The sequence below is a fragment of the Cyprinodon tularosa genome, unplaced genomic scaffold (assembly GCF_016077235.1).
Source record: "Cyprinodon tularosa strain WSP-4 unplaced genomic scaffold, ASM1607723v1 ctg716, whole genome shotgun sequence".
Lineage (NCBI taxonomy): Eukaryota > Metazoa > Chordata > Actinopteri > Cyprinodontiformes > Cyprinodontidae > Cyprinodon > Cyprinodon tularosa.
Window position 1 is genome coordinate 350,289 of NW_024039470.1, and position 23,985 is coordinate 374,273.

Consider the following 23,985-nt stretch of genomic DNA (forward strand, 5'->3'; position numbering starts at 1 on the left):
ATTATTCTTCCTAATCAGAATGTAAATACAGATAATGTCTGTAATACAGTCAAAATGTGGTTTTGTCCAGTCAAAATGTATTTTAAGATATCTGGAACGTAATTGTGGATGGTCAGACTAAACCAAATTTCTGGTCAAAAGGCTTGCCATAGAGGCTGACAAGATGAACACAACACAACACAGGAGGTTGAACAAAAACCGAACGAACACAGAATCCCCAAAATTCACCCCAGCCGCAACAGGAACTAAATGGCATATCCCTCAATCTAAAGTGGAGGCTGCTGGATAACAGAGAGAGTAAATAACCTAAACCCAACAAGCCGTGTTTACCTCCACAGGAACTATAGAAATGTTAATGTGCACCATTAATGTGAACCTTTGTGTAGAATGTTTAATAAAGTCAGTCGATGTGAGACTATGAGTTGACGAATCGCTCTGCATCAGCCGGTGAAGTGAAAGTTTTCACAGTGTCATTTAAAGACACTTACATATTTGCAGGAAATACAGGGAACATTTGGCACCAGCTTCCACCAACCTGTTCCTCACGGTGTTGAATGCCTAACGCTGTGCTGAAACCTCCGCCATTTAGTCTGGGAATACGAAGACTTTCTGACTGTGGTACAGCGGCGGGGTTTGTTGTCCATTCAGCCGCAGCCGCAGAATATTCATCACGTCGCGGCCGTTGTGCACTCTGGCTGTGACGATCCCGCCATGATCTTACCTTATATCATTTATGTCCTCCATTTTTACTTACTCAACAAGAACATTTATGTCCAAGCACCTGTTTTGCTTTGATGGATTTTGTTTTTTTAAATCAGTAAATAAACTAAAGACTGTAAACTGATGCGAGGTCGGTCTGCCTGGCCGCCACCTTTCAGTTCAGTTTATTTCTATAGCGCCAATTCACAACACATGTCATCTCAAGGCACTTTACAATTCAACCAGATCATCCAGTCAGATTGATGTAAAGTATTTCAAGGAAAACCAGCTGATTGCATCGACTCATTAGCTACGTTTACATGCGCAAAATTTCCCCGATCCGATCCAAACCTTGGTTGATCGGAAATTCAAAATCTCCGTTTACATGCACACTAAATGAAATGATCCGATCATGACGTGTGTATACATGTACCAAGCGTTGGATCAGATTAAATCTTTTAAGCATGCGCAGAACTTCCTGCCAAACTTGGCAGTTCTGTCTGCGTCTGGTTTTTGGGAGGCCTGACAAACGATGCGCTCGGAGGGAGCGGAAAGAAAAACGGAGAGAGGAGGAAAAAAGCGCTTGGCAGCGAAATGTACGAGAGAAAATGTAGAGAATGAGCGATTGAACCGGCCTGGGAGAGCGAGTGGGCTGTGGAGAGAGAAAAGAGGAAGAGGAGGAGGATAAATTCCTGCTTCCTGCAGCTTTAAATGAACTTGAGTGTATAAGTCGGCGTTCCTAGACTCCTCCCGCCATGTTGTTCACAGCGAGAGCGACCGGTGGTTTCCTGTTGTTGACAAGGCGGAAAAACGTCACGCTGACGTTGCACACATGCGCAGTGAAGATTATTTTACTCTTAAGATCCGAATGGGTGTTTACATGGACGCCAATCGGAATGGCGATCGGCAAAAACCACCTCTCTCTTTCGGAATTAAATTTAGATCCGATCGGACCGAATCGGATTAGAATCTTCAGTCTGACATGTTTACATGAAACATTTTTGATCTGATCAGGCCTTCAATCCGATTAGTTGTGTCCATGTAAACGTAGCTAATGACTCTTCAGCAATCCCTCACACTAAACATGCTTGTAGCTGGTCGTTATGTTATACAAGATCTTTGCATGTTCAGATGAATTAAGAAAAAATAAAACAAACTTGAATACAAATTTAGCCATGTCAGAAAAAAATATATTCAAGAAAAAGCTTTTTGTAAATACTAAATGGCAGGGTTATGGTTCCTACATCATTGTTCCAGATATTTTTATAAACCAGCTGAAACAGGAGTCCTCTGTGAACAGTTGCTGGCTTACATAGATCTGCCAAAATTATTACAGAATACAAAAAAATACAATAAAATAAAATAGAAAATCCAATTATTGTCCCACAACGGGGAAAGCTGGGAGGAAGGATCTGTGATAACGCTCCCTGGTGCATTTAGGGTGCAGCAGTCTGTCACTGAAGGAGCTCTCCAGTTCAGCACCAGCCTCATGCATGGGGGGGGAGACATTATCCAACATAGATTATCATTTAGTTAGGATCCGTCTGTTTCCCACCTCCTGCACTGAGTCCAGAGGGCATCCAATCACAGAGCTGGCCTTCCTGATCAGCTGATCCAGCCGCTTCCTCTCAGCTACAGATGAGTCACTGCTCCAACAGACAGCTCTATAGAAGATGGCTGATGCCACAACAGTGATAGAAGGTCTGACTCTATGAGCACCAGTCCAGTATTACTGTGAAGCAGCTCCAATGACCCAGTTTCTGGTTGCATTTAGGAGGTTCTGTTCCATACTGTGTTATTGGATCAGATCGCTTTGGTCCTTTCAGTTGTTAATCTGGATTTATTCAGCTGTGTCTTATCTTATCACACAGGTTTTAAAGAGGAAAACACTTTATAAAGCTGCTCCTAAACAAATGCTAAAATATTAGATTCAGAAACTTCTGGATGAATCTAAACACAGCTGATGGTTCATCTTCTCTGGGGTGACAGAGGGAAGGGTCTGCAAAAATCTAAACGAAATTAGAAGAAGATGGAGGTAGAAAGACTTCTTTGGAAGCTTTGGTGGATCAGAAAACAGAGCAGAGAGTAAATGACAGGGACTTAAGGGAGATTCAAAGTTAAGCCAGGCATAAACTGTACGATATTTTTAATCATTGTACTCAGCTACAGCTCAAACTGGATGACATACCTGCAGGGTTTAAAAGTTCTCAGCACACAATTCATGTATTTCCACTCTGCGATCCGATACTGAAAGTCCAAAAACCTCCCCTCTGCGCGGAGAGATGGTGCTGGTTGGACTGGTCAATTTAGAAGAAGAAGAATTCCTGTGTTTGCACATGTGCAGTGAACGGATCCATGTAAATCGCCTTGTAGCTCTGCTTCAACAGCAGGATTCGCTCCCTAACACCAAGAGAGGGCCGACTGAAATTTTACAGTGTTTGATTTTCTCCCGACCTTACAATTCCTGACTGGGAGCTGAGAGGCTAATCACCCCTGGTTACCCTCTGAATCAAGGGCGTAGGTTTGATCTCAACTTTTGGTCTTAAATTGAATTGGTCTGATGTCAAAAATATGCATGCTCCTATTTTTTTTTTTTTTTTTTGTAGTGCTTGACGTTAGCATTGATGCATTTCGTTTAAAGAGAAAACAGCATTTTTTGCTACATTTATACAAATTTTATGACTACACACACAAGATGCTGTTTATCAATGTTTGAAGCATCAGTTGCTCTGAATAATGTGAAATTGGGACAGCTTAACACTTTCAAAAGGGCTACATTTGAACTTACAAGTGACTAAGACGGAAGGTAAATATTTAACCAAATATAATCTAAATAGGTCTGTTATATGTGTATTTATCAGACGTTTTCTTTTGAAGAAATAGAATTGTGCAGAGGTAAACAGGTTAAAACCCACTCTTATTTTTTTTTTATCTGATATGCTGATATTCTCTGTATTGTAAAACAAAGTAAAATGACATTCTAGGGAATGCAAATAGATTTATTGTATTTACATGAGAGCGGGAACTATAAGAGGAGCTGACACTGAGCATTTAAAATATTAACTTCAACATACAAGTTGGGAGAAAAGAAGCGACTGCTGCAACAACGCTGTATTGTAAATTATAAACATGTTATTCACATTGGTAGGGACAAGTAGGTCGGGGCCAAAATTTTGGTAGGGACATGTCCCTATGGTCCCTATGCAAACCTACGCCCATGCCCTGTATGCTACACGACGCGGGACGCACAATTAGGCTGAAGCTCACCCAAAAAAAACCCCCAAAAAATCTCTCACAACTGGAGGATTATCCCGAAAAGAGCAAAAACTCGTAAAGTGTATAAACGATTCCTGTAGTAACGAAAAACTGACTCAGAAACAGGATTATTACAACTTATTTTTCAATTAAATGCACAGAAAATATCACCTACCTTGTTGGATTGAAGAGATAATCCAACTTTAGCAGCTGGTATGAGACGGCTGAATGCTGTTTAAACTTGATTCTGAAGGAATGAAACTTGACTATTTATTCATTCATTCATTCATTCATTCATTCATTCATTCATTCATTCATCTTCTGCCACTTCTCCATCAGGGCTGATCGTCCGGCTGGTGTCTGTCTCCAGCGATCAATGGACAAAACACAGGGTACTCCCTGGACAGGTCACCAGTCTATCAGACACTGACTCACCTGAGGAGAATTTAGAGACGCCATTTAACCTGACAGTCATGCAAAGTCTACAAACTGCAACCCCATTGATAAATATTAGATAAAGTAAATAAAAACCAAAAAGACGTGTTTCTAAGCTCTGATATCAAAACCTTTTCTGCAAACGATGAATCTAAACGCACCGTCATCAGTTCCTGAATGAATGCCATGAAAAGCTGCTGCATCTGTCCAGATGTGTTAGATTTTAGTCTGCAGAGCTCACACTGACGGAGCTTCACCGTCTGTATAACAAAGGATGTTGAATGGATGCGTTGGCAGCAGAACAATGGAGCGAGTGGAACAACCTGCTGTTTTAACTCCCTCGCTTTCTGGCTCCTAACAGATCAGCCTCCTCCCTGCAGTCAGACTCTTACTGACTGATGAAGCCGACCTCCATCAGGGACAGAGGGAGAGGCGGGGTGCAGCCTGGGTACCGGCAGAGACAAACGAGATAACTAACAGTGCTCAGTCACACACACATTTGTGTTTTAAAGACTTATTGAGGACCTTCCTTTTGTTGTAAACCTTTTCTATAGTCGAAACACGATCAAGTGAAATGATACGACTGGCATAAAATCAAATACAAACAGCATAAACATAAAACAACAAGCCGGTCCCATTTTGGCGTAATCGGAGAAAATGACAGACAAAGTGTGCTCCTGATGTCCAGTCTGCTCCGTAGATTTGTTTTGGTCGCTGTAACCGCAGAAAATCCCGCTTCACAAAGATAGGATGTTATAGATAGGATGAGTCTTGACCTGAATTAACAACCTGTGTCAAGAGGCACAGATGCACCGACTGATGGGAGAGAATACCGCAATTTTTTATATTTTTCAAAATAAAACATCGCTCAGACTCTGATCGTCGATAAATTATTTATATATATATATATATATATATATATATATATATATATATATATATATATATATATACTGTATATATATATATATATGTTGGTATATATAAACTTTTTTCTGTGCGGCACGGTACCAAACGACCCACGGACCCGATCGTTGGGGACCGCTGCCTTATAGGACAGGTTACCGTTTTTGATGACTTGCATACCTCTTACAAATGGAGTCTCCCCCCGTCCCTCAGTGAGGTCTATAAGCACAAGATCTATATCCAGCCCCTTCAACAAAGATTAAATGACAGTGAGATTAAAGATTAGATGAGCACTTGAATGATATATTGCCTACTGTAAATTAAGTTGAAAAAAAAAGTTAACAACTCAAGAAAAAAGGTAAAAAGCAGATTGAAAGGTTAAAAGGAAATTTCAAAGGTTAACCAGCCTACTTAACCATTATATTTAGGTTTATAAACTAAACAAAAATCTAACTGCTAGTATCATATGTTGTACCAAAAAAATGTGTTTCTTTCACTCTTGGAGTGTTTTTCATGAATTTCTTATAGAAGCACTTTTGTTTCTTTTTATTTTTGGGCAAGTTGGCGTTTCTCATTTTTGCCATCAAAATATTCATATTTTTTTAATGTTACAAAGGTAATAAGGTCTTGTCCTGGATTCCAATAACATTATTGGCTGGAAATTTAGATTTTCAGAGTGCCCTATAAAGGGTTAACACCAAAATGAACTTAAAATGTTGAATGCGTCTGCTTTTATTATTCTGGTGCCTGTAGTTTGTACCATATACCTGAAAAACACTAAGATCTACTTCCTGTCACCACCATCAAAGATGCTCTTTAGGTGTGTCTGACCTTAATGTGGACAAGCATCAAAAATGAAGCAGCAGACTGTTTTTTTTGCTGCTGAAATCGTATTTCTTGTGAACTTGACTTTTGGTTTGTAATGTTTTTTTCTGTTAACGTTTAACAATCTACAGATAAAGCTTTGTGAGGATAATCAATGATAATTATTATAGCTTCAAAATAGAAAAAAGCTGTTATTTAAACTCACGTTTGATGTTTTAGGATTAGGGCCACTGGAAAAAAAAAAAAAAAGTCAACTGATTTTTAAATTTTATTTCAGTTTAATATGGGAAAAAAGTCAGAATTCTGACTTTTTTCTCAGAATTCTGACTTTTTTTTCTGGATTTTGGATCTTAATGTAGATGGGTACCATGAAGGAAGAGATGTGGAGCGCTCAGCTTCACTGACAAAGATGTGAGTTGTTTGAGGCCAGTGAGACATTGGTGGAAAATGACGGAATTAGGCAACTTTTTACGTGAGGAGTCCCCTCATTAATGGAGGAGCAGAAAGTCATTATAACAAGAGAGCTAGTCTCTAAAACAGACATGGCTATGGCTTGATGCTAACATGTTTGTTAGCTGTCAGAATTCTGAGATTAAAGTCAGAATTCTGAGAAAAAAAAATCAGAATTCTGACTTTTTTCCTATGTTAAACTGAATTAAAATGTAAAAATCAGTTAACATTTTTTTTAAGTGGCCCTAATCCTCTTCCGTAAATTCCTGATATGCAGAACTTCAGATTTACTCTTCTGTTCTTACACAAAAACAATCTAGAAATAAGTTAAAAGTTCCTAAATTAAGTGTATTGATCCTTAATTTGAGAAGGTAAATAAGATGACTAGCCAATAGAATGAGTATTTTTACTCTTAAAATAACATAATTACATAATATGCACTTGAAATAAGTCAATGCAACAATTTTTTTCTTGTTTTAAATGTAAATTGTCTTGTTCCTTTGACAAAGTCAAGAAAAATGCACTTATTTTAAGAAAAAACGACTAGTAGTTTAAATTCTTTGCAGTGTAGCTTTGCATCCAGCAGAGGGCGACATGGCTCAGCTAATCCTTGGGTAAAATAATCAGTCCCAAAAGGCTCCTTAAATCAGACCAAAGATCTGAAGTAAGATGGACTCAGTGGTTTGATTTGTACAAAGAAAGAGTTGAAGGAAGATCTGAACTTTCTTATATCTATTGGACTCTATGATCTGTTCATCCACACGGCTTTAATAATTCTTTTTAACTCCTGTTTAATCCCTGGAATCAAAGTAGCCTAAAATCCCAATCCTATAACCTACTGCTGCAGCTGAAAAGAGGAAAGGCTTCATTTAATATTCTGAGTAATTATGGATTTTTTTAAAGCAAGCAGAAAGAATTCAGCTTCATCAGCACAGTATGCGGTTTGTTTTGTGCTGTTGTGATTTTGCATAAACCATATCAGGGCACAGCATGGAAGGCTTTAAATGTACCAACAGTTTATGGTGCTGCTATAAAACATGACCTTTAATCTGTTTAATGACACTTGGAATCTGCATTAAAACGTTTTGCCTCAGGCTGAACATTCAAGATTACCCTCTGATGTTCTCCCACTACCTAAAGGGACCAAAGGTCAGGCGATAGCAAATAAAACCAGACAATCATTAGAATCAGGTGCATGGATGCAGACTGTCGAAATGACTGTGTGCAACAAGAAAGAAGAAGGAAGCTGAGAAATGAGGAAAGTATCTTTGGGTCGGTGACGTGTGGTGAGGCTAATGAACGCTGCAAGTGCCTCAGTCGTTATTTTTAAAGCTTTTAATCATATATTGATCGACGCCATGCTGTTAGACTGGATCAGGAAAGACAAAGAATATTTAATACACGGTCATTTTTTATTATTTGAATATTTTTGGGGCTTATCCCTGTAATTAACTCAATTTTTCTTATAGAGGATTCATTCATTGGGTTTTAGATTCTCCCTTATCTTCCCCGGCAGGACACTGATGTTCAGTGTGTGCCGCCATTTATCGACATTTTTAAAGGAAAAGTCCGGCAATATTCAGAATTCAACGACTTTAGTTCCTTTACTGGAGGCATCCATGTTTGTCAAAGAACACTACTGCCACCTTGCGGTTTGTGACGTCACGGTGCGGTATCGGCTGTTGATCAAGTCCCAGTCTAGTAGTTCCCACTGATTTTGTTTGTAAAGCGGGGAGAATGGCGCTAGGCTAACCGCACCGTGACGTCACTGCTGGAAGATGGCAGGAGGGAGGGGTTACTATATTTGGGTAAAAATGGCCGCTCCCAGACGAAAATGATTGTTTTTATTTTCAGTTCCTGCTTGGTTCCTCAGGATTCAATTAGTTCCTCCCAACAGAGAATGTCCACCATAGAAAGATTCCTTTATTGTGTTTCTATAATGTCAGCAATGCGACAAAAACCTAAACTGGGTGGTCTATAGTGGGAAAGAACACTTAGAGGCTGTGTTGCCCTACGACACTTAAATAAGACTTTGCGCCTCCAGAAAGATTTTTTTTTTTTTTTGGTCCAATATGGCTGACCCCTGGCCTAGGGCCCCATATTTCCTAAATCCGCCCCTGAATGTAATCAAACACACCAACCATCTCTATCAGTCTGTGGGACACATCAGGGGTTAGGCTCCGCCCACCACAATCTCAAATTGCAGGAAATGTGTAAATTCATTGATTTTTCACATGTTAAAATAAATATAAGCAAATAAATAAAATGGTTAAGTGGACAAATAGTTTTCAACTATTATCACTATTTGCTGTTGTTTCCTGCGTCATTCACTCCCTCCCCTGACTTCACATGACTGCTTCTGGCAGTTTGCTCTCTGTTGGAAAGCTTGTTTATTTTCTCCTAAATCAGCGGCCCTCCAGTGTTTCTGGCTGCACCCCCACACTTGTTCATAATCACATTAACTCAGAACAACACAACAAGATTTCATCTGTCATGCATTCTATCTGCTTCAGAGTTCAGAACAGGTCTGTGGTGTCAGTCTCAAAAACGCTCAATGAGATTTCCTGAATTAAAGAGGTTTCCGTTATAAAACAGGAAGAACTAAACTAAGAATCATTTCCAGATGCAGTTTGGCTCCATGAGCAACAGAAAAACTACAAAACCTTTGATTTTCACCCAAAGACCCAGAGATCAACTGAATCACTGTATAAAATTTTTAGAGTGGCTAATAACTGAGCTATGCTACCAGAGCGCCTGGTGCAGCCGGTTATGGTCTCACAGTTTGCTATGGAAGGATTTAATGATGGAGGCTGTTAAAGGAAAGCTCTGTGTTTACACCGTCAAGCTTTCTCTTTCTGGTTCTTTTTCCCCAAAAAGAGATCATTAGGGACAAACTCTTTAAATAACACTTTATAATTTATATGTATTAAATAACCAGGAGACATGACAACTGATTTTGATAGAGATTGTAATCTTAGTCAGATCAGAGAAGTTGCTTAGAGTTACAGAAGGCAGCTGCTCACCCACTGGGCTCACTTCTCAGGAAGTGGCCCCGATAAACAGTTAGAGAAGCATTTTATACATCGCCAGTCTCACATCATCACATCCTTTGAACCCCGGTCAGCCTCAGCAGATGGCCGCTCACACTGAGCCTGGTTCTGCTGGAGGTGTCTTCCTGTTCAAAGGGAGTTTTTCCTCTCCACTGTCGCTACAAGCATGCTCAGTGTGAGTGACCAATCAACTGGTTTTCCTTAGATAGAAAACTTTGAATCAATCTGACTGGATGATCTGGTGAACTGTAAAGTGCCTTGTGATGACATGATGTGAATTGGCGCCATAGAAATAAATTGAATTGAATTGAATTACATCATACACGTTTGCAGATGAGAAGACATCCGTGGCTCAAGCTTATCAGAATATTACTTTGTTTTTAGATCAAGGACAGCGCTCTGATTCCATTCACAAATCTTTGCCACTTGCAGAATGAAGGTTATAGCTGTATATCCAGGCAGAGGAACTGTCCTAATTAGATAAACTACTGAGGAAAACATTAGTTCTGAAACACAACAGGCAGGTAATATTAAGGTGTAATAAACTCAGACATCATTAGTGATAAATATCCTATCAAGGCAGAACAGGACTTTCACTTCAGCTACTAAAAAGATACAAATTGAATTAAACAGAGGTATAAGGAAGGTCGTTCTGAAAAATAATGTCTGACCAATAGAGAAGCACCCTCCCACTGCGGAACGTTTGTGTCAATTTGATTCAAATAAAACAATTTGAACTTGAATTTTTTCTTTCACTTCAAAAAAAAAAAAAAAAATATTCATGGGGTAATTTTTTATTTTTTATTTATTTATTTTTGCATTTGCACAGTTTTTTCTTTCATTTTTTTTTTTTTTTTTTTTTTTTTTTTTTGATTGAAACAACTTTTTGGGATTTGAATGAATAAGATACAAACGTCCTCCCCATGTATGGCCCAAACACTAAATAGATTCCTTCAACCAAAAAGAACATTTTCAACAATAAAAAAAAGTGTTCAAATGCATTTTTTTGAGTCTCAAATATTTTATTTGCATTCAAAAACTATTTTCTATGATTGAAAACGTTTATCTTTTCATTGAAGTTCTATTTTTTTAATTTTGTTTGTTTATTTGAAGCAACTTCTTTTTTTATTAAATAATAAAGACACAAATGTCCTACCCATTATATGGTCCAATCAAAAAACAATGTTACTTCAATTTAAAAAGTTGCTTTAAACAAAAAAAGACTGGACTTCTATCAAATAAAACATTTTCAGTCAAAGAAAAGCAGTGTTCAAGTTTGTTTTTTTGAGTCTCAAATATATTTTTGCATTCAAATACTTTTTTCTTTGATTGAAAAGTTGAAGATTTTTTTAATTGAAAATATATTTTTTGATTTAAGCAACCTTTTTTTTTTATTGAATAATAAAGAAACAAATCTGCCTTCATAGAAAAGACACTTTTAGAATCACTGCCTTAAAATATGTCTTACTTGTTAAGCATGTATGGAGGTAAAACCCGTGAAAAATCAGGCTAATCCTCTCTGCCGATGCGTAGCGGCTTCTGTAGTGTGATGGTGAGCAGCGGCTTCTGCCTCAACATTGGAGGCTTTTTCATTACAGAAGGATATAGAGAGGAAATTCTGCAACCACTGTCCATCAGGGACCAGGCTCTACGTCCTACACTGCAAAAACGATCTAAAAATTAGTAAAAATGTCTTAAATCAAGTGTATCTACTCTTAATTTAATTAGGTAAATAAAATGATTTGCCAATGGAATTAGTATTTTTTAGGGGTGGAACGGTTCACAAAATCCACGGTTCGGTTCGGTTCACGGTTTCGTGGTCACGGTTTTTGGTTTGGTATATGTTTATTGTTACACCGAAAAATAAAAAAAATTAATAAAAATTAATGAAAATTAATGAAATTAATGAAAAAATCCAAAGAAATTAATGAATTGTAATTATTTTAAATGTTTCGCGGAAACCCTGGATCATTTCCGTATGTTTTGCTGCTTTGAATTTAATCATCTGGCGCATGCCCTCTACCATCTCCAAGGAACTCAGAGCGGAGAGGACGGGAGCCACAGTGGAGGCTGTAGGCTTTGCTTTGTGCAGGCGGTCTGGAGCGCAGCGGGGCGGAGCGCTGACGGAGTATGTGGCATTTCAGGGTTAGCATGACATGTTGGTCGTGTTGCTGTTAGCATAAACAAAACGTGTTGCACAATGCTTGCACACGGTTGCACTTTTATCCCCAACTTTCTTTCCGCCGTCATCGTAGGTCACTCTAAATGCAAAGCGCTCCCATACAGCAGACCTATAAAGTGCTGCTGGTGCATCTTCCAACTCCTGTTCTTTCCCACTCGCCATACCCACACAATTCTCCACAACAACCGATTTTTTTCTGCTACACCCGGATACGCTGCTTCGCTTCTTCTTCCTCTTGTTTACTACCGGTGGTTGGCTTTGGTCGCAGTACCGCCACCTTCTGCTCTGGAGTGTAAACGCTTCCCCTATGAGAAAAAGGAGCAGCGCATGAACCGAACGCAACACACGCGAACCGAACTGAGACAGTCGAACCGAACGGTTCGGACGGTTTTCATAAACCGTTCCATCCCTAGTATTTTAGCTCTTAAAATAAGATAATTAGATAATATGCACTTGAAATAAGACAATATAATTATTTTTTCTTATTTTAAAAGTACATTTTCTTCTTCCATTGGCAAAGTTTCTCACCCCCCGTAATTCAAGAAAAAATGCACTTATTTTAAGAAAAATAGCACTTATTGAGATTTTTACTTTTTGCAGTGTAATTTGGCGTCGCTCCGCTCCGCTTTTTTGTTGGGTGTGAATGTTCCCTGAGGCCAGTTCCAGGCCAAGTCTGGTTCGGAGGAACCAGTGGAAATCCCTGTGAACAGGAAGAAACCTCCAGCAGAACCAGGCTCAGAGTGAGCGGCCTTCTGCGTACTTCTATATGCTCCTGAAGTGGAAAAGTTTGAGTTTCACTTGGTTTAATTTTGTAAAAATTCTTCTTTAAAGAACCTTTGGTTATCTGATTATTAATCGAAAAAAATAATCAACAGATTAATCGATTTGTTTAGTTGCAGGCTTCTCAGCACAACCTGCAGGTATCAGAGAGGGCCGATTGTTTCTCCTGATGTCTGTCTTTCTTCTGTAGCTTTAACCGAGGAAATGTTTTACAACAAAAAGAATAAATTGCATTAATTTGGCTTTATTGTAATCCTCAGGCAATACTTTGTTATTTTATAAATGAAAAAGGAAATAATGAGGTGATTAATGTGTGGGACAGGTCTGAACGCAGGGAAATGTTCAGCCTCAGTAATGCCCGTCATTATGTGACTCACTAACTTTGCAGGATCAGTTCATAACGTTTGCTTTGTTCTCGGCCATCAGTCACAGCGCAGCCTTTTATCCGGGACAGCTGGAAGAAGCAAACAGTCTGAATTACAGCGAGCATGAACGCTGACTGCTCTCTGGAGGATCTATGTCTGTCTCTGGAAGCCTATCGATCAGACGGATTGATTGTAATTATCTCCCCTCCCCGTTTCTGTCCATCTCCACTCCTCCCTGCAGGATATCGACTGGGTGCAGACAGAGAAGCATGTGTTCGAGCAGGCGTCCACCAATCCATTCTTAGTCGGCCTCCACTCCTGTTTCCAGACAGAAAGTCGGTAAGAGTCAGATAAGACTGACGCTGCTCATTTACGACCCGCACTTCTCCGGCTCTCTGTACTCGACACCTCCTCTTCCTGATGTGAGAAATGCCTTTGCAATAAAAATGTTCCTCAAAGACCCTGAGGAGATTTTCAAACCCAAAGTCTACTCTCCAAATGTTGCCTCCTCAGTCAGAGCCTGATATTTTATGCCTTCATGGTTTATAATCAGTTGGTAAATCAGCTGTTAGATCTCTAACAGCATTGAATGGTAGCCTGTGTGCTTTTCATTTTTTGATTCCAGCTGTTTGAGCAGAAACTATGCAAAGATGGAAGCAGGAAAGAGCTGGAATCTGCTTTTCTATGAATTATGTCACCATGTAGTCTTTACCTGGAGTCATTTTTTATTATTTACTGTGGAAGTTCTCTTATATTTATTAACAGGTGTTTAAGAAACCTTTACATCAGAGGCTGAGCTTGGGTCTGTTTCTTGAAGCATGTTTAACAAATTCAGATTCAAATCCGAAACTCTATATTGATCTTTGTTAAATTGGGGAATTGCAAATGTTCGGTTTCACAACGGCTGCTATCAATCAGTTCAATCTATTTTAACTAGGTCCACTCAGAATTAAGCGTGTGAACAACATGTATGAAAAGTTATTAACAGTGGAGCACCGATTCAAAGAGTTACCATGACTACAGGCAACAGGAAGTGCTTATTTCACCCCCAAGGAACTAGAGATTTTAGAGAAGAAATGCAAAACAAACAAACAAAACAAGGAGAATGTGTTAGACAGAGAAACAGCGCCACAGCTACTAAAGAGGAGATTGCTGCTGGAGTTTGTGCATAAGTTTCTTTGAAGTGCTCTATGGCAGGCCGTTTTTACTTTTATTGAAAGCACTCTCCTCTCTGTTGTTCCATTTGTAGATCTCTATGATAATAATAATAAAAGTAATAATATATATTTTAGTGACATTTTTGTAGCAGAAATTGAATGTTAAAAAGTAAAAAAAAAAAAAAAAAAAAAACTTGTAAGAATTCATTTTTATATATCTACAGTAGAAATGTTTATACATTTTAAGTGGCCGTTCTGACATTTGTCATCTTGACAGAAAATTGATTTATGATATCTGAAAAATATTTTTTTAAAGGTAAAATACAAATGCTGACCAGTAATGTTAGGAATATGGAGATCTGAAAAAAAATTTATAGACACCAAGAATGTTTATTCTAGATATGGAGAATGTAGTTTGGTTTGAAGTGGTCATTTAGACAAAGAAAAATTTTTTTTTTTTCAGATGTCAGGAATAAATATTCAGTAAAGCTAGTACATATCAGATTCAGAGTTTACTGAAGAAAACCTGCTCCTGAACAGGTTAGCGCTGGGGACAAGAGTTCAACTGATAACGACACTTTTCATTAGATAAAATCATTTATTACGGCAAACAGCTGACGGAGCAGCATCTCTACTGCTAGTTCTAGTCTGCTCCATTCAGACTCATCTGCTGGTATTTCTAATGTCAGTTTAGCAGAGCGCTTGGCAGAATTTGATCAACTAACAAAGGAAGACTGGGACAGAAAAAAAGTGACGTTTTTATTCAAACTGTGCCCACCTGGACTTAAACAAGTTGGTACATCAGCAACGTCCACCTCAAATTCAAAGAGACTCATTTAAAGCATCTGAGCTCTTTGGAAATACCTGCTGCTGAATGAGGAAGAAATGATTTTGATCCAGATCTTTTCAGCAGAACCTGAATGTTGCTGAATGTTTCTGAAGTTCTGTGTCATTAGGCTAAAAAAAAACTTCACTGCTCATCCAGTAAAACTTGACTGCATCCAGGATTTTCCATTTCTTTCTATATATTATGATCACACATAAAGGTGGAAATATGAGGCTCTATTGTGGAGGATTGTGGCTTCATTTACCAAATGAACATGAACTAGTTCATTTATAGGTGTATGAAGATAGTTCATTTTTGAAAAAGTGAACAATGAACATGATCTAGTTCATTTTGAACTGAACTTTGACCTTGTTCTTTTTAATTATGCGCTGACACAACATTATACCACTAGATGTCACTAGATTTCTGCATTAAATGGAAACATCAAAGCTAAAAAAAACACTGAGGGGTAAACTAAGAGTAAATCCCTCCTGATTCTGCAGCAGGCGTCACCCAGAACCAGAACGGATCAGAACTTTAGTCCACTTCATAAATCAAACACTATTCAGCCCAATCCTGTGTAACGCTGGTCCGATTCTACCTGATGTTTGAGTCAAAATGTTCTGACCGTTTTTTCCCCAGGTTGTTCCTGGTGATCGAATACGTGAACGGCGGAGACTTGATGTTTCATATGCAACGACAGAGGAAGCTTCCGGAGGAACACGCCAGGTGAGCATCCAGAGGTTAAACAGCTGCTTCCACGCATGATCCAAGCTCTGCAACCGCACCCCCTCCCCATTCAAAACTTCCCTTCCAGCAGGAGTGGCTGTCACTTTGAGATGATAATGAATGGATCCGATTTCTGATAAACAAGACCATCAGAACTCTGGTGAAGCTGCTCAGGAGACCTGACAGCCGACACTAGCAGGGATTTACTGTTCCTATAAGGCAGGGCTCTGCAACCTGTGGCTCTTGGGATCCTCTACAGCGGCTCTTAATAGTGGCTAAAATATATATAAAAAGCTAAATAATGCACTAGTCTTATGTCATTCTTTTCGGTCTTATAAAAACTACTAAGGCATATGAGCATTTTTTCTTTTAATTAACTTGGAATTTATGTGTTTTAATATTGTTTTTAAAGCTAAAAATACATAATTTGTTGGTTGTTTAAGATGGCAACTAATTTCCTATATGAGATAATAAAAAAAATATATAAAAAAAGGTATGTTTTTGAAAAAGGGAGGTTATATTTTTTGGCTCTAACAGCTTTTATTCAGTCAGACTTTGGCCAAATGGCTCTTTGGATATGAAAGGTTGCAGACCCCTGCTATAGGGTAGGAAGCAAATATCTGGTGCAGTGAGGTTAGGGCCCTGTCACACCTTGCCGATTTAGACAGTATACGCCCGACGTTCCAGAATCTCCTAGAATGCTGGTATACACTGAAGTTTTTATGTATTTTTTTCAATCCATCCATCCATTATCTGAGACGCTTGTCCCGAGTGGGGTCGCGAGGGGTGCTGGTGCCCATCTCCAGCAGTCAATAGGTGAGAGGTGGGGTCCACCCTGGACAGGTCGCCAGTCCATCGCTGGGCAATACAGAGACACAAACAACCATTCACGCACACACCTAAGCACAATTTAGAGAAGCAATTAACCTAACAGTCATGTTTTCGGACTGTGGGAGGAAGCCGGAGTACCCAGAGAGAACCCACGCATGCTCAGGGAGAACATGCAAACTCCATGCAGAAAGACCCCGGGCTGGGAATCAAACCCAGAACCTTTTTGCTGCAAGGCAGCAGTGCTACCCACTGTTCCACTGAGCAGCCTAATTGATTTTTTTTTTCAATTTTACATAGAATATTCATAACAAGTCCAGAACTTCTGTCCATCGACAGCCTAACTTGTGCATAATTTCATGGGCATAAAATTATGCTTGTGCATCATTCTAGGGGCGACTCACCACCCTCACCTTCTGGCTCCCCCTATGATGGGGATGAAGTCTCGAGGAGAACTGACGGTTTCCTCCTGTGAACCCCCTTTAAACCAAAACGCTGCCAATACGCCATTATACAGTAGCTGGAAGTTAGAAACACGTTCAGCGCTTGTCTGGAACACGTCAGATACGCTGATATGAGTTAGAGAGAAGTTCTGGATAAGTTACTCAGAAGTTATGCACAAGTTACTCAGAGGCCACGACTAAAGAGTAACGATCAGATAACTGACCTTGAACTAATGGCGCTCGTATGGCGTATGCTGGCATACGTCAGGACATTTTGAGCATGCGTACTCGCCATATGTCACCGTATATCGACATGTGCCAGCGAGTTTCAGCGTACCCATAACTTATCCTACGTGTGCCAGCCTTTTCGGCCATTTTTTGTGTGCGTCATGCATCATCTGTTCTAAATGGTCAAGCTGTGACTAAGGCTTTAGGAACTGATCAAGCTGAAGATCCTTCTCCTGCGTTTTCCAACCAAACAGATGTTCACAGGGACGTTCCACCGATTCCCATTTAAGACTTTTTCTCTAAATCCAGGAGAAACGTAATGAGCTCCCATAATTCATTGTGCCTGTCTGCTTGAGGGTTAGTCAAACCGCAGCTCTGATAGATTTGGGATCAAAGGCTCAGTTATGCAGAGAGGCACCATTGGGCCCCAATGGGCCTCTTCAATCTGGATCCTGGAGACAGTGGCTGTACATATGCAAAGCAGCGCTCATAATGATTGCACATATTCATGAGCAGAGAGGGCCCTGATGCATTCCCCCGCGCAGTGGGCGATGCAGGGTGATGCTGATAAGACGTGTCTCTGTGCCGTCTGAAACAACAGAGGCTGCCAGAGCCGAGATGTGGGTGAGGGGGGGGGGGGCGGCGTGGGATCCGTGATTCCTTTGTCAAACATCGCTCCAACGCCGACTTTCCCCCCCTCAGTGTTTGACAATCATTGGTTTACAGCAGCCAGACACAGAAAGGCTTGTCAGAGTTAATGAAGGCTTGTCTCCAAGAGACAGAAAACACTACCTACACATGGAGAGAAAACACACCGCTGACTCACCAGCCCAGCGCTCCAAGTACATTTTATCATCACCAAAAGGGTTTAAAGCCTGACTCACAGCATGAGGCTGAAGGAGCTAACGGCCGCAGCCAAAGCGTGACTGATTTAACGGATGAGTTGATGAACAAAGTCGCAGCCTGGAGATGTTTGAGGGACAAGAATAAAGATGGTGGAAAACACACCTGTGGAAACTTTTTAGAGGTTTTTCATTTTCACCAAGGGTTTAATTTCTGTTACATTGAGTTATAAAATAATAAGTCAAATAAGTGACTGCAGAAAACACGGGTCACTGTGAGTTTTTCTAACATCAGTGTTGGTGAAGGAGCCATGATACAACATTAGGAGACTCCAGTGGAAGGAATGTTTATGATTAAAAATAAAACCTGTGAATTCATTCCCCCTTAAACGGACATGATTGATTCCCATCAGAGGGACGTGTCGAAACATGACTCAGCATGAACTTGCAATGAATCATGGGATACCCAAGGCTACGGAGGATACACCGGATTTGTCCTTCAAAACAGGCACAAAGAAGGCTGCATTTGTCGGCCGCTTAATAAGGAATCTTCCAATCCAAACTGACCATTATGGAAGTAAATGTGTGTCACTGGGATTTGAATTAAAAATGCCACTGAAATTTAAATGTTGTATGTTTGTGCTTACTGTTTCAGTGTTAAAATATATTCAGAACAAATTTTTGACCTAAAAAGAAATTCATTGTCATTATTTCTACACAGTTGAAATTTCATTTGTTTTTTTCTCTTTAAGCTAAAAATTCACATTAATATTTCAAAGTGATTAAAATTTCAATACTTATTTTTCAGTTAAATTTTTCTCCATATAAAAAAATTCATCCTTTCAAAATTCAAATTTCAGCCTCCTGAGATTCAACTGGCTATATTTCTTAAATTCAGCGTCTAAATTCAGTGAAAAAAGGGAAGGGTTACTTCAGGTCACAGACATTAGCAATGGATTGTGGCGTCCAACACCCAGCCAATCCCATTACGTTTTCTTAGTCACGTGATGTAACGTTTGTGGCGCTCATACTGAAATAAAGCCAGCATGACGGAGCCGGTCATGCTAGCTAACGCTAACTCAACTACAGAAAAATGAAAGTAATAAATTCACCGTTGAGTTAGAATTAGCTTGCATGACCGGTGTAGGTACCAGATTGACTCGGGCTGCCAGATTGACTCGGGGGCCTGCGCCTTTTGATGACGTCATAATATGGCAACTCGGCCGTCACTATATGGCAACGCCACTCGTAACGATATGGCAACTCCACTCAAACAAACTACATTGCGCCCCTTTGTATTCGTAGTATTTTTGTTTTTGTAATATTACAAGTTTATTTTTTGTATCCCTTTAGCTTCATTCTCCTGAATTTATTCTCGTTACAAATGCAGACCGCGGGCTCAATGTAGTTTGTTTGAGTGGCGTTGCCATAATGTGACGGCATCGGGAGGCGCAAGGCCCATGGCGAATTCGGTGACGTCATCGGACGGCGCAGGGACCATGGAGAATTTCTTCGTAAAATTGTCTGTTTACAAACCGCAATCCCGCTTTCGAATAAAACCTACACCACGCTATAATTACTTTAGTAAGCTGTCCAGACCAATCAAAATGTTTTGCGCAATTGTGCAAACGTTAAAACAATTATGTATTGTGACGTCATCAAAAGGCGCAGGCCCCCCGAGTCAATCTGGCAGCCCGAGTCAATCTGGTACCTACACCGGCTCCGTCATGCTGGTTTTCCTTAAGTATGAGCGCCACAAACGTCACGTGACTAAGAAAACGTAACGGGATTGGCTGGGTGTTGGACGTCACAATCCATTGAAAATGTAATCACTTTTAAATTGTAATGTGAATTTTTAGCTTGAAGAGAAAATAACAAATGAAATTTCAATTGTGTAGAAATAATGACAATTAATTTTTTTTTAGGTCTATAATGTGTTCTGAATATATTTTAACACTGAAACAGTAAGTACAAACATACAACATTTAAATTTTAGTGGCATTTTTTAATCAAATCCCAGCGACACAGATTTACTTTCATAGACCATGACGTAATCGGCCAATGAATCTGGCCTTCGGAGGGCGCAGCTGCTGAATTCAAACTCAGCACGTTTGGTTCTACAGCCAGAGAGTTTTGGTTACTGATCCCTGGAGGAGATCAGCTGAAACTAGATAATCAGATGGATCGTTAAAGTTTATTTTCAGTGTTCTGTATTAAAAACTAATTCTGCTAGCAACGACTGATAATAAATACATGATATTTGCTATGCTCACTAAAGAGTAAGGGGCTGAGGGCCACATGTGGACCCAGAGCCCCGGTCTGCTGACCCCTGGGTTACAGTTGCTCATATATTTTCATGATGCAACACTGAAGGCAGGACTTCAGCCCCGCTGTGCACAGCTTTAGCCTGCTGGTGGCGCTACCTGATGATTCCAACACGCTTTTCTTCTCCACAGATTTTATGCAGCAGAAATCTGCATCGCGCTGAACTTCCTTCATGAGAAGGGCATCATTTACCGAGATCTGAAACTGGACAACGTTCTGTTGGACCACGAAGGACACATTAAGCTCACGGACTACGGCATGTGCAAGGTCTGCAAGGCAGAAGAGTTAAAACTTTTCTCTGACATTGTGTGAACAAAGGGATTACAGGTAACCTCAGTTTTTTTAATCTTCTAACCTGCTGCTGTCATCGATCAGGAGGGGATCAGACCAGGGGACACCACCAGCACTTTCTGTGGAACCCCCAACTACATCGCACCTGAGATCCTCAGAGGAGAGGACTACGGTGAGAAGCTGCAGCCGAGTAATTAAGTCCTGTATTTTCCTCGGCTGTTCGTACTGTGATCTGTTTTTAGCTGACGGCTGTTTCTGCGTTCATGGAGAGTCTTTCTGTCTGTGTCCCCAGGCTTCAGCGTGGACTGGTGGGCTCTGGGTGTGCTGATGTTCGAGATGATGGCTGGAAGATCTCCGTTTGATATTATTACAGACAATCCTGACATGAACACAGAGGAGTACCTCTTCCAAGGTGAGGCGCGGCCATTTGCACACTCATAGTGGCCCCTGTGCTGTTCATATTAAACTTGATCAGACATGGATGTGGCAGATTTTCTGTCTGAGTAGTTTTAGACCTGTGATCAGCTCACCAGACAAAGTTAGAAAAGTGATAAACTTTGTGTAAAATGAACTCTTATTTTTCATGAGCAGGACTCTTTCAGCCTTTAAAACTGCAAAAAGTGTAAATCTAAGTCAGTTTTTTCTTAAAATGGATGCATTTTTTCTTGTATTGAGCAGCTTAGTGAGACACTTTGCCAATAAAACAAGACAATTTACATTTAAAATAAGAAAAAAAACAATTGCAGTCTCTTTCTCCAAGTGCATATTATCTAATAATCTTATTTTAATGGTAAAAATACTCATTCCATTGGCAGATCATCTCATTTACCTGCTCAAATTAAGGGTAAATGCACTTAATTTAAAGGCACACCGCAGACTTTGTGACCTAAATAGTAGACACATAAGTTATATTAAATGATTCCCCGGGCCATGAGCGGGGCTCCCCTCTTGGAATACTGACTATGTGAGTTGGGAGCAGATGCACTGTTGTTGACCAGGTCATGTGACCTGAAGGAACTTTACAGCCACAAGCTATTATATAGACGTGGAGCTAAAGCTTTTGGTCAAATATTTTTCTGCTTGCTTGAATTCTGGTGGTGGCTGAGGCAAGGAAAAAGTTGAAATCTTCTGAAGAGGCTAAAAAGAGGGAACTGAAATGGGATCAAGGGAAAAACAAGTCGATCTTGGAAAGGAGTTTATTTGTTGGCGCAGGCTCAAAGAAGAAGCCAGAGCCACACAGATGAAAACCTGGTAAGTTAATACTTTGCTGCTAGTATACAGTCATAGATCAGTCAATATTTTTGATGTTTAGTTAAGTAGCAGCCATTCAAAATGGCTCTTCCAAGTCAAACGCCAGCCGAATGGCAGCCCACTTCCCTGCAACTCCCATTGAGTCCCCCCCAACTTCCAGCCACTGGAGTGACCCCCTCCTGCATATGTTTTATGCTGACTCCAACCTTTCACTGATTAACAGATGACGCTTCTCTTTAGATCCTAATGTCCACAAATCATGAAAGAAAGAATATTTTAGGGCAAAGATTGATGTTTAAAAAGGAATATTAGGGGACCAGCCAAGGACCTATCAAGGAAAGTGGGGACATTTTGAATGGCTACTACTGTAATTTTCGGACTATAAGCCGCGACTTTTTCCCCATTCCCCATTGCGGCTTATATAACAATGCGGCTTATCTATGGACTTTTAAAGCTAACGTCCACTAGGCTAATACGGTACCTAAATCTATGGATTATACCATCCACCATGTTGACGTTACATTTGCTGCTAACACACAAGTAGCCGCGCGCGCTGGAATGCGGACATCCTCCGGAAGCATACTCTGAGAAAGACAGACATTACGAGCGCAAGACAGTTTGTGTGACACCCTCATTATGGAAAACAAACGTTGAAATGCATACGATGCAGCTTTTAAGTTAAAGCAGCCAATTTGGCAGTAAATGAAGGAAATAGAACCGCTGCACGTAACCTTGGAATCACGGAGTCAATGGTGAGACGTTGGAGACGCCAGTGGGAACAATTGTCTCAATTCAATTGTGTTGAAATGTTAATAAATAGAAGCTTCCCCAAACAGTTGCCTCTTTGCTGACAATCCTCTCTGTGCACGAACCATATGGTAATTAAAAATAAAAAACCTGCGGCTTATAGTCCAGTGCGGATTGTATATATACAAATCATGCAATTTAACTTCTGCGGCTTATATTCAGGTGTGGCTTATAGTCCGAAAATTAAGGTACCGTAGGAAAAAAATACAGGCAGTTTAGGTCTAGCACCCCTAGTGGCCAAAGGTTATGCAATGTTCTTTTGAGAAATTTTTACTCATTTTCAAAACGTTTTTGCAGTACGGAAGAGGATTAGGGCCAGTGAAAAAAAAAAAGGTTAACTGATTTTTAAAATCAGAATTCTGACTTTAATTGCAGAATTCTGACTTTTTTCTCAGAATTCTGACTTTAATCTCAGAATTTTGGATTTTAATGTAGATGGGCACCATAAAGGCAGAGTTTGGAGCACTCAGCTTCACTGACAAAGATGTGAGTCGTTTGAGGTGGCCAGTGAGACATTGGTGGAAAATTACGGAATTAGGCAACTTTTTACGTGCCCGAGGGGTCCCCTCATTAATGGAGGAGCAGAAGGTCATTAAAACAAGAGAGCTAGTCTCTAAAACAGACATGGCTATGGCTTGATGCTAACATGTTTGTTAGCTGTCAGAATTCTGAGATTAAAGTCAGAATTCTGACTTTAATCTCAGAATTCCGAGATATTTTTCCCATATTAAACTGAAATTAAATTTAAAAATCAGTTAACTTTCTTATTTTTTCAGTGGCCCTAATCCTCTTCCGTATTGCAGTGAAGTCAAAGTCTGAACTTTAATTCTTTTTTTCTTCTGATTCTCCGTTCATAAATGATTGATCATGTTTTAAGGGGCTAAAATGACTCGGTGTGTATGTGGAATAAATGTTGAACTTGTAATGATGATGTCTGCACACATCCTCTGTACGAAGCCCGGCAGTATTTGGCAGTACATCATGGCCTGGATAACAAACGGGACTTAGCTGCATGCATGTGAGACCAGGGCAGAGTTTCTCCGTGTGTTTGCTTCATTTGGCAGCTGATGGCGTTCTCATTGAGCAGAGATGGAGCCAGATCATTACGCTGAGCCACCTGAAATCACAGACCTGTCTTCTGTCGGTTCAGTGACCGGATAAATACCAGGCTGAGGAGCAGGAAATGCTTCCACTTTCTCTTCTAGTTCCATTTTCAAAAGGACAGAAATAGAAAAGCTGCAGCAGTAACTAAAAGGTTTCTGTGTTTTTAAATCTGCATGTTCATCAGGATCAAACCAAGCATTCATAATG

The 23,985-nt window shown here is 40.0% G+C and overlaps 1 protein-coding gene across 2 annotated transcripts in view; it reads left to right on the forward strand.

Annotated features, from left to right (window-relative positions):
- prkcz (protein kinase C, zeta) overlaps positions 1-23,985 on the forward strand; it is a 226,405-nt gene that overhangs the window by 139,644 nt on the left and 62,776 nt on the right. For both annotated transcript variants that reach the window (XM_038269023.1, XM_038269024.1), the window contains 5 exons: positions 13,189-13,286; positions 15,573-15,659; positions 20,457-20,592; positions 20,701-20,788; positions 20,909-21,028. In XM_038269023.1, the coding sequence (XP_038124951.1) occupies positions 13,189-13,286; positions 15,573-15,659; positions 20,457-20,592; positions 20,701-20,788; positions 20,909-21,028 (529 nt within the window). The remainder of the gene's footprint in view (positions 1-13,188; positions 13,287-15,572; positions 15,660-20,456; positions 20,593-20,700; positions 20,789-20,908; positions 21,029-23,985) is intronic.